Below are 12,357 nucleotides of genomic sequence, written 5' to 3' on the forward strand. Positions count from 1 at the left end.
GATGATTGTTTTAGGGGTGGGGTTTATTGAAAGATTTTTGTATTGGAATAGCACAACATATTAATCCTTTATCTGCTGCAGTGTGTGTGTGGATGCGTAGTGTAATAGGCTGGGCGATATGTGATATAATATCAATATTGTGAAAATTATGTCACAATATACTTTTCAGAGATATCACAGATATCCTCAGTATTTGTATAACATCTAGAAACTTGGATTAGATTCAACTGATGCAATTGAAGAATTGCATTTGTACTGAAGCTTTACCACCGTAAAATGTTCAAATGTTATATATTTTTTATGTTCCCATATTTCAGTGTTTTCAGTTTTTGTAATGTACAAGATTTGTAATTTTATTTGTTAATAAAATTATTATTAATATTATCAGTTTTTCCACAGGTTTTTAAAATACATCACCACTGTTTTGCAGGTTGCCTGTTTATGTATCATGATACATATCATGTATCATTGAAATGTCTTCACGTATCACGATACAATAATTATTCAGATTGCCCACCCATACTAGGCAGCTCTGGGTGACATTTTAAACTTGCTACAGCTGGTGCACACCATCACATTCCACTTTTAAACTTAATTTGACAGCAAACTTATGAGGCAATAAGTTAACTTACGGCATGATTAAATAGCTAAGTTAACATTCTCCTTACTGTACCGCCACACAGTTTGCTGGATGCATGTAGATGGACATTTTGGATTTTACACCTTGCACAAACTTTAACCGAGTACAAATTTGACCCTGTTCATCACTCAACCACTGACAACCTGCTGTACAAGGAGCGGCAAGAAGCATTCCAGTTTATACAGGCATAGAGTAAAAATTGTCTCTGTTCACACATTTAAGGTGACACTGAGTTAAAAATGCTGCACAGTGATTTGTTAGCAGTGAGTGATACCCAATGATACACTGCTGAGTGTGGTTCTGTGCCTTTGTCTTAAACTGAGATAGGGCCTACAGTATATTTTCACAAAACTGCATCCGGAAAAATAAATTGTGCTTCTAAACTGTTCAGACGTGTAACTAACCTAACACTTACAAACTACAGGCAGCCACACACTTCCTCATAGATGGCACGTTTTTCTGCAACCATGCAAATCAAGCAACTCTTATGATTACTATTAAATAAAAAGTCAGAAGGGCCTGATTTACTAGTTTAATTGCTAGGACTTTCTTGAAAAATGTGTGTGTATATATATATATATATATATATATATATATATATATATATATATATATATATATATATATATATATATCTTAATTCTGACCTTTTTTTTTCTTCAAATTGAAATGGTGTGTTCTATGGCTTCTCCCTCATAAAATGGTGGGTGGTGATATAGTAAAGCCATAAAATTAAAATTGCAAATTGGTGTTTACATTAAATATGTATATATATATATATATATATATATAAACAATGTGTGATTTCAGTTAGGCACAATGGCTCTGAAAGACTGATATTGTTTCTAGAGATGGGGTCTGTTGCCTAGAGAAACAGGACCCACATGAATAGGTAAAACATTAAAAATAGATGGTGCCAATCCAGTGGACTGACTTTGACACTGAACACAAAGTGATTTTTCCTCTGTTGATTAGATCTCTGCTAGCATCAGGCAATGAAAAATTAAAAATTGCCTGGAAATGGAGAAAGAGAAGAGAATTCTCATCTCAGGGGGACATTAGGTGTGGAAAAATGAAAATCTGGAGCTTGTGATGGGTGACATAAATGAGCATAACTGTTTATCCCTAAAGGCAAAGATCTGTTATGTTTTACCTCCAATCACTAATTTGGATTGCCTGTAACAGTACTTTTTTGTTTACACTAAGCTGCATTTCACTTAACGAAAATCTGAAAGATATAATCTGAGATTTCAGCTGGAACAGATGGTTTTTAAATGGCTTAGCATACAATATAGAGAAGAACACTGTACACTGAAAGTACTTATATTTCAAACACATCCTATGTTACAATAAATATGACTTTTCCCTCTTCTGAACTCACATGTATATGAATATTAGGATTATATGACTATTAGCATGCACGATTATATGGATATTAGCATGCATGCTACATAAGTAAAATCGAATACCCAGTATGGTAAGATTATTGGTACTAGACCTGGGAAGCTTTTACATTTTAAGTTATTCACTGGGAGTTAAAAATATGCAGAGTGCTTTATATCTCTATATATGGCTTTCTCTTTTATTTTTTCCTGAAAGGCTCACACACCAGCTCCTATCCCCTGTATTGTGAAGACTTAATGTAGTTCAGTCAATAAATCTGTGTTGCTTTGCTATTAAATTTCCATTTGCTTAGTGTTATATTATGTGAGAGAACATGCTTGAGAGCTGTGGTCAGGTAGCATAATCTGGTCACTGAAATAAAGTGACTTATTTCCTGCTTAGCCTCTTTCTGCCTGAGTGTGAGCATGTCTCTGTCTAGTCAGAATCTTATATTTTATATACACTATATTAATACAGTAGTTTGAGTGTTAATATTGGGTCTTTATTTAATGGTGATATGAATGAGAATTAGCAGAGTGGCTGTACTATTATTGTACATAAAATAATAATGATCTACACCCAAAATTGTTAAAAGGTACATTTTTGTCCTGTTAACATTAAAAAAAAAAAAACTCATTACTTACACATAGGCACACTGTAAATCCAAGACTACAGTTTTTGAAGATATTTTTTGTTTCAAAACACACACAACGTTGAAGAGAGGAAAATGAGAGAAGTTAATCTGACCTTGCCCAGCTTTACTGCCAAATCTCAAGACCTTACAGTGTAAATAAGCAGCTCATAACTGTGTGTTACATGAGAGGACACTTTATTCATTTTAATCCATTTTATTAAGCCAGACATGATATGCACACTGATTTTGCAACGCTCTACATATCAGGGTAACTACTGAAACTATCTGAAGCAGAGAAGTAGCAGTTAGCAGTGGAGTGCGCACAAACTGCCCCTCATGTGCCCCTTATCTTCCTTATCTATCTATTTTTGAGGACTTTTTTTTTTGCCAGGAGTGTTAACATTGTGAGTCACATGCTTTGTCTAAATAATGAATAAGCAGGTTATTCAGGAAGTATAATATTGTACAGTTTACCTCAATTTAAAACTTTATATTCATTATTGTGTGTGCATATGATGTAGGTACCACTAGGCAGCCGCGGGACGGCGAGATCTCCGGAGTCGACTACAACTTCGTCTCGATTGAGGAGTTCTTCTCTCTGGAGGAGTCAGGAGCTCTGCTTGAGAGCGGCAAGTTCAAAGGTCAGGATCAACACATGTACTTTGGGTTACGCATATCTTTGGGTTACATCTATCAGAATACAAACTTACACAATTTTTACAAATTAACATTCTGGGATGTGTGTGTGACTTGAGGTGAAGGGAATATTTAATGCTTGAGCAATGCAGTATTTGTGTAAACACAACATGCTAAAATACTATTTTTGTCTCATTAATCAGAACCTATACATGGTCAGTAATCTTTGTACATTACTAAGTGCAATACTGACTGATATTTGCTGTGCTTTGTGTTATTTGCAGATTTCGCTCAAGAATTCTTTTCATAGTTAAAGGTTCTTTAAAGTTCTTTAACTTTCTAAAGCAGTTGTACCTTGACTATTTCCTGTATGGGGAACGTCTGTTTTATGGTCCCACACATCACTTTTAAAGCTTCCACCAAAGAGAAAACCTGTAAAATTCTTTATGTTGCTTGATTTAACTTTTTTAACATCAAAAAGATGTTATTTATTTGTAGTTATATATTATGGAGCAGTACACAAAGTTCCTTGAAAGCAAAGACATTGTGGACAGAAGTCCTTCAGTAGCTGTGCAAGCAAAATGCACGACAAACAAAATCTCAAAACTGAGATGTGTTTTTATAGATTTTTTTTATACCGCTGATGCAGTAACTTATATTCCTTATATCTGATATCTTCACCAGTTCTGTCTTCCTCATTCTTTTTTTATCAACAGACAATTACGGCAGATAATAAAACAAATTAAGCTGACGTCAGTCACAAGTACTTTCATTGCTGTACAGAGAGGATTCTTTGTATTTAAGTTTCTGTGATGTATAAAGTCAGTATATGTTATGAGAAGAATTTCAAAACTTCAGCAGTTGTAGGCTTGAGATATGCTGTCAACCATTCACACTGTTTGATGCTATTTTGAGGAAGAGTGCAAATAAATCCCAGGCTTTATCGAATTCTGACAAATGTTTCCTTTCAGCAGAGGTAAAATGAGAAAATAGTATAAATTTAAATTGTCATTTAAGAGACCCTGACATGGGTTAGAGTTGTAGTTGTTGTCCACATTCTTAATGTGAGGTATTATCATTGCAGCTGGCTGCTGTCTGATTTGAATCCCAGCGTCAGGTGATTTCTGTTGTCCTTTTTTGTCAGACACTTGATTTAATCATTGCCTAGTGTCCCTCTGTTGAATAAATAAAGGTTAAACATTGTAGTGATACATTTTGCACAAGGGCTGCACAATTAATCGATTTGATATTGGTAAGCTTAAAAGTATCTAACTGACTAACATTAGGTAAAGTTTTATATTACTTTAAGGTGTATATTCACTCACAAGGCCGTGATTTAATTACCTGTTTGTTTGCATACTATTTATCATTCTGTGTAACGCAGTGGACTGAGGAGAAGGTTGAGGATCTGTGTGCAGGAGGGGTTTATTTACAAAACCTGGCAGACAGGACACAGACAAATACAATCCAAATCTGAGTCATAGAACAAGCAAGGGTCAACCACAATAAATAGCCATAATCCAAAGGGTAAATTTAGAACACAGAAAAGGGTCTATACATAGTAATGGTAGTCAGATTAATATAAGGCTGAGATCTCACACCACACATGGGAATGGCATGACTTTGCTGTATAGCATGTGCTGGGTTCATGTATGCTAAATCCAGGAAGTGGAGACATAGAACTATGCAAGTATTCTGGTTATTGCAACCTCTGCTGGAAGGGAGGGGTAATGTCCTCGACACTCTTATTGTCTTTGTACAAAAAGCAAAAAAAGCCATTTTTTTAGAGGCACATTATGGCTATTTATTGTGGACCTCATAAGGGGAGGTCTTAAGTGACTCCAGTACACGGGTGAGATCCCAGGCTGGGCTAGCCATGGCAGACAAAGGCGCCTCGCTCTATTCAAAAAGGTTGCGATGGTTTTATGAACTCCCAGCGAGATGCCATCCATGGTGCTGTGAAGTACTGAAATGGCTGCCACATACTCCTTCGACGTATACAGGCACTTTAATCACTCTATTTAAGAAATACCTGCAGGAAGGCTAATACTCTAGGAACCAGGCAGCGCACTGGATCCAGGTGATGGCACGCACGTTATTCACGGAACTCAACCTGCTCTTCACTCTGTGGGGCCGAGCTACTGTGTGGCCTGATTGCTAAATTCTTTGCAATCTGGGCAGAGTCAGCAGTAGAAGGGGAAATGCAAACAATAGACAGTAATGCAGTCATGGGCCACCGCACCGACCCAGTGGACCCAGCTCTGTCAAGGAGACCCACAGTGAACAATGAGTAAATCTGGCACTGGCAAAAAGGTCCACGTTTTCCAGATCTGGGACATCACTTTTAGGTGCAGAAGCCATTCTCATGTGTGTGTATGCGTTGTCTTGTGGCAACACGTTGTCCCTAAACCAGTGAGGGAGGCATCTGTCAAGGCTAAATTTAATGGGGCAGCACTCCCAGGTGGACCCCATTCATAAGAAAAGCCTCGTGTCTCCAGCAAGCTAGTGCCTGTGCTACTATTGCTGAGATGAGGATGTGTCTCTGTCTGTGGTATTTGGCATTTAGCCACAGGCTGATAACCCACTTCTAAAATTTCCTTAAATCCAACAGGCTCAAGAGAACTAATGTTGCAGCTGCAGTTAGCAATCCAAGCATCTTCAGCAGGAGCTGGTACTGCACATAGTGACCTGCCCAAATTTGACTGCCAGATGTGATCATTTGAAGCTAGTATTGAGAACAAAACTCTCATGCCTGTGTATTTGTTATCTCACTTTTTATATTTTGTTATCTGATACAATTTGTGTTTTCTGTCCTGGTTTTTAGCTACTTAGCTAACAATACATGTCTAGCTAGCTACCATTGCCTGGACTGTGCTAGACTTCATATTGGACTTATTCATTTTTGTTTTCTCCCCTGACTCAATAATTGCGTTTTTTTTCTTAAACACAGCTTTAATTCCAATATTTGTCCATTTGAAAGGATATAAGGCTTATAAAGCACAATGTGAAATAAAAGGCTTAAACTGGCTAAATAATTGTGATAAGTAATTGATTATCATTTTAGTTGTTATCATGCAGCCCTAGTACAATGTGTTGAGAAACTAATGTAACAATATTATCACCCATTCATAATCCAGCATCATTTGTTAAAACTTAGTACTTCGTCTGTGGTCCAGTGTGAGAGCAGTAAAGCGGTTCCCCTGGTAGAGATGTTTCTACTGAAAAGCTAAACTGCTACTGCTATTTATCACTGTGCACAGGAGAAAAGAGGCTTTTCTCTGTAATCCCTGTTTCAGTTCACTCTGCTCTTCTGCTCTCTCTCTCTCGCTACTTTTTCACTGCTGTAAACAGAGATTGCATGAAATCAAAAGCTACTGCTTTCAGAACGGTACTGCTTTCAGAGAGAGAAAGCTTGTCTCTGGCAGGCTTTGGCTCTAAGCTGTAATCAAAGCAACCAGTTTTAATGTCGGAAGTGACGTTTTTCCTAGGAAATTACGAACATTCTTAGGAAAATCCTATAGGATGGTGCATGTTGTGGTTTGCAGTATTGAGGAGTTAAATGCAGATGGAGCATCGCCTTGCTGTTCTATAGCATGTTTAATATGACTCCAGTGTGTTGCCTTGAACATTTTAACATTTAAATGGATTCATGCATACAGATTGAGATTTATAAAAGTAGATTCAGAGTACTGTATTATCTAGACTAGAGACAGGAAAGAACAAATAGATGAACATTGATCAAATGTGAAGACTTAAAATGAGTCCATTACGCAGACAATGTAAAATGTGTTCCTTCATTTAATGGGAACTAAGAACTGATTTATACCAGGAACTGATTTATTTTCAACATTGTTGGAAGATATTCTTCCTCTGAAATTCTCATATCCATTAAATGAGGGGTTTGGTTTCTCTTTAGGATGCTTTCACGTATGCAGTGTTTAGTCCGATTGAATCGAACCCTGAAGCGTTTTCTTCTTTGCTGCAGATAGTTTGTGCAGGGCAGTGCAGTGTAGAGTTTTGGACTGACAAACAAAAAGAGTAAATACATGGTAGATGTGATACACAAAATGGTTCCCTGAGGATGAGGTCCTATAGCGATCTAACAAGTATGGTCAAAATACATCGTAGCGTTGCCATCACTTCCTGTTTGGTGGCTTCCCTGTCAAATTTGTTTGCGTGTTATGAATGTATCATCCTTTATATAAAAAAATTTGAGAAACAGGTTTTGTTTGCGTTGGTCTCATGATGGTGCATTGTAAATTTGGTGATGATTGGACAAAGTTCGCAGGAGATGAAGTGAAAAACTACACCCCTTCAGTGAATGGCCCCCTAATTAAATGCCAAATGTTTACCCATATTTACCAATTAAACACCAGATACTTACCACATGCTTATCTACTACTACCTGTGGATTACACAGGTAGACAGTTAGATATTAAACACCATATATTTACCTATACTCACCCGTTATTTACTCCCTGTGGTTTACACAGAAAAAACATGTAGCTATATAACACCAGATATTTCACGATATCTACCCAATAAACTCCAAATACTTACCGATATCTACCCAGTAAACACCAGTTACTTACCACAAGCCTCCCTATTACTACCTGCAGTTTAAACAGAAAAACATGTAGAATTTAAAACACAAGATATTTACCCAAACCTACCCATTAAACAACAGCCACTTACCACAGTCTTCCTTGCTACTTACCAGAGGTTTAAACAGAAAAACTTGTAGATATTAAACACCAGATTTACCCATACCTATACATTAAACACATGCCACTTACCACATGTTTCTCTGATATTACCTGCGGTTTACAGTAAAAAACAGAAATTTAGATAGTAAACACCAGATACAATCAAACACCAGATACTTACCTATACCTATCCTCTCAACACCAAGTACTTACCACACAATTCCTGGCTACTACCTGCAGCTTAAATAGAAAAAACATGTCGATATTGAACACTAGATATTATCCATACTCACCCAATAAACACTAGCTACTTACCATAAGCTTCGCTGTTTCTACCTGTGGTATTATTTACTCAAACTCATTATTTACTCATTATTTACTCATACTTACCCATTAAACATCAGATACTTACCAATACCTACCCAGTAAACACCAGCTTCTTACCACATACGTCCCTGCTGTTACTGACTGTTTACATGTAAATACATACAGATAATGTATAATATTATTTTATATTATAGTATATGGAAAATAAACACCAGATATTTCCTCATACTTCGCCATTACAGCAAGCTTACCTGCTCCTACCTGCGGTTTACACATACACATGTACAATCATTAAGATATTAAACACCAGCTACTTACCATCCATGCCCCTGTTACTCCCTGTGGTTTACACACAAATACATGCAGTTAATAAACACCAGATACAGTATTTACCCATACCTACATATTAAACACCAACTACTTACCACACACTACTTTGCTACTACCTGAGCTTTCCAGATATTTACCAATACTTACCCGGTAAACACCAGCTACTTACCACACACCTACCTGCAGTTTTAATAGAAAAATGTGCAGATATTTACCCGAACCTACACATTGAACACCAGGAACGTACCACATGCTTCCCTGGTATTGCCTGTCGTTTACAATCATACACAGGCAAATATTAAACACCGGATACTTACCTTTACCTTTCCATTAAACACCAACTACTTACCATATACTTCCTTGCTACCACCTGCGGTTTACAGAGAAAAAAATGAAGACACTCAAGACCAGATATTCACCCATTAAACACCAGATACTTACCGATATCTACCCAGTAAACACTGGCTACTTACCACACGCTTCCCTGCTAGTGCCTGCAGTTTATGAACAACAAAAAATACATATTAATCACCAGGTATTTATCCATACTCACCCATTAAACACCAACTATTTACCACCTACTTCCTTGCTACTACCTGCAGTTTGCATACAGTACAAACAAATGCAGATATTAAACACCAGATATTTATACCTCCCCATACTTACCCATTAAACACCACATACTTACCAATATCTACCCAATAAACACCAGCTACTTACCATAAGCCTCCCTATTGTTACCTGTGGTTTACACACACACAAAAATATCTGGTGTCTAATATCTACATGTTTTTCCATGCATGTGGTAAGTAGTTGTTGTTTAGTGGGTGGGTATGGGTAAATATCTGCTGTTTGATATCTACGTTTTTTCTATTACTCCCTGCAGTTTAAATAGGAAAAACATGTAGATATTAAACACCACATATTAACCCATACGTATAGATGAAACACCAGATACTTACCTCTGAGTCCCTGGTATCACCTGTGGTTTACAATCAAAAGCACACTTTTTATTTAGATGATAAATACCAGATACTTACCCATACCTCTCCATTAAACACTAGGCATGTACTACAATGCTTCCCGGCTACTACCTGTGGTTTACACAGGAAACAAACAAAAAAAAAAAAACAAACACATATATATATATATGAAACACCAGATATTTACCCATACTCACCTATTAAACAGCAGCTACATATCATGCCTTCCTGCAACTACCTAAGGTTTACACCCAAAATGAATAGATATTAAACACCAGATATTTATCTATACTTACCCATTAAACCCAACTACTTACCACACACCTCCCTGCTGCTTGCTGTGCTTTAAACACAAAAACATGTATATATTAAACAACAGATATTTGCCCATACTCACCCATTAAACACTAACTGCTTAAAAACACCAAAAGCCTCCTTCCTACTACCTGCAGTTTATACAGAAGAACATTAGATATTAACCATCAGATATTTACTCATTGCTAACAAGATACTTACACAAATACATGCAGATATTAAACACCACATACTTACCCATACCTACCAATTAAACATCAGTTACTTACCACAGGCTTCCCTGTTACTACCTGTGGCTTAAATAAAAAAAAATGTGTAGATGTTAAATGCCAGATATTTACCCATACCTACCCATTAAACACCTGCTACTTACTGCATGCTTCTCTGGCATTACATGTGGGTTAGAAAAAAAAAACAGGATATGTAGATAGTAAACACCAGATACTTACCCATACCTGTCCATTAAACACTAGGTACATACCAGATATTTACTCATGCCTACCCATTACCACATGCTTACCTGCTACTACCTGTGGTTTACACACACTTAAAATATTAAACATCAGATTTTTATTCTTCGCTAGCCAATATACCCCTGCCACTTGTACATGCTTACCTGTGGTTTACACACAAATACATGCAGATATTAAACACCAGATACTTACCCGTACATACACATTAAACGCCAACTACGTACCACATACTTCTCTGCTACTGAGGTTTACACAGAAACATGTAGCTATTCAACACCAGGCATTTAACAATACCCACCCATTAAACATCAGATACTTACCAATACATACCGAATAAATACCAGTTACTTACCACAAGCTTCCCTGCTACTACCTGCAGTTTAAACAGAAAAACTTGTAGAAATTAAACACCAGATATTTACCAATACCTTCATATTACACACCAAATATTTACCTATACCTACCCATTAAACAGCAGCTACTTACCACAGGCTTCCCTGCTACTACCTGTGATTTAAATAGAAAAACATGTAGATACTAACCACCACTTACCCTCCATATCACTGCTACTACCTGCGGTTTACACACAAATATATGCAGATATTAAATTCCACATGCTTACTTATACCTACCACCCAGTAAACACCAGCTACTTACCACATACTTCTGCTTTTTACACTACTGCTTTTTACACAGAAAAAAAATGTAGATATCAAACAACAGCTATTTTACTCATACTCAAATATTAAACACCAACTACTTGCCATATGCTGTTACTACCTGCAGTTTAAATAGAAAAACATGTAGATGTTAAACACCACATATTTACCCATACCTACATGTGAAACACTAGATACTTACCCATACCTATCCATTAAACACTAGTACATACCACATGCTTCCCAGCTGCTACCTGTGGTTTACACTAAAAAATGTAGATATTAAACAGAACATATTTATTCATACACACCCATTAAACACCAGAGACTTACCAATACCTAGTCAATAAACACCAGTTACTTACCACCCACTTCCCTGTTATTACCTGCAGTTTACATAGAAATACATGTAGATATTAAACACCAGATACTTACCTATACCTATCCGTTAAACACCAACTACTTACCACATGACTTCCTGCTTCTGCCTGCCGACAAAACACACGCACACACATTAAGATATTAAACACCAGTTATTTACCAACACTTACCCATTAAACAGCAGCTACTTACCACAGGCTTCCCTGCTACTACCAGTGGCTTAAATAGAAAAACATGTAGATATTAATCACCAGATATTTACCGATAGTCAACCGTTAAACACCAACTACTTACCACATCTTTCCTTGCTACTACCTACAGTTTACCTACAAACAAATGCAGATATTTAACACCAGATGTTTAACCATACTTACCCATTAAACACTACATACTTACCAATAACTACCCAATAAACACCAGATACTTACCATAAGCCTCCCTATTACTACCTGCAGTTTGCACACACAAAAAACATGTTGATACTAAACAACAGATATTTACTCATACTTACCCAGTAAACACCAGATATTTACTGATACCTACCCAGTAAACACTAAGCTACTTGTCACATGCTTGCCTGCTATTACCTGCTTTTCAGACAGAAAAAATGTAGACATCAAACAACAGATATTTACCCCTACTCAGCCATTAAACACCAACTACTTACCACATGCTTTCCTGCTTCTACTGGCGATTAACACACACACACACACATATTAATCACCAAATAGTTACCTATAGTTACCCATTAAAGTGGAGTGAAGTGACGTGTAGCCAAGTATGGTGACCCATACTCGGAATTTGTGCTCTGCATTTAACCCATCCAAGTGCACACACCCTGTGAACACACACCTGGAGCAGTGGGCAGCCTTTTTTGCTGCGGCGCCCGG

The 12,357-nt window shown here is 37.0% G+C and overlaps 1 protein-coding gene across 3 annotated transcripts in view; it reads left to right on the forward strand.

Annotated features, from left to right (window-relative positions):
- The window catches only part of magixa (MAGI family member, X-linked a), a 61,200-nt gene that overhangs the window by 15,373 nt on the left and 33,470 nt on the right, over positions 1-12,357 (forward strand). For all 3 annotated transcript variants that reach the window (XM_026913672.3, XM_026913655.3, XM_026913646.3), the window contains exon 4: positions 3,179-3,298. In XM_026913672.3, the coding sequence (XP_026769473.2) occupies positions 3,179-3,298 (120 nt within the window). The remainder of the gene's footprint in view (positions 1-3,178; positions 3,299-12,357) is intronic.

The sequence above is a fragment of the Pangasianodon hypophthalmus genome, chromosome 8 (genome assembly GCF_027358585.1).
Source record: "Pangasianodon hypophthalmus isolate fPanHyp1 chromosome 8, fPanHyp1.pri, whole genome shotgun sequence".
Lineage (NCBI taxonomy): Eukaryota > Metazoa > Chordata > Actinopteri > Siluriformes > Pangasiidae > Pangasianodon > Pangasianodon hypophthalmus.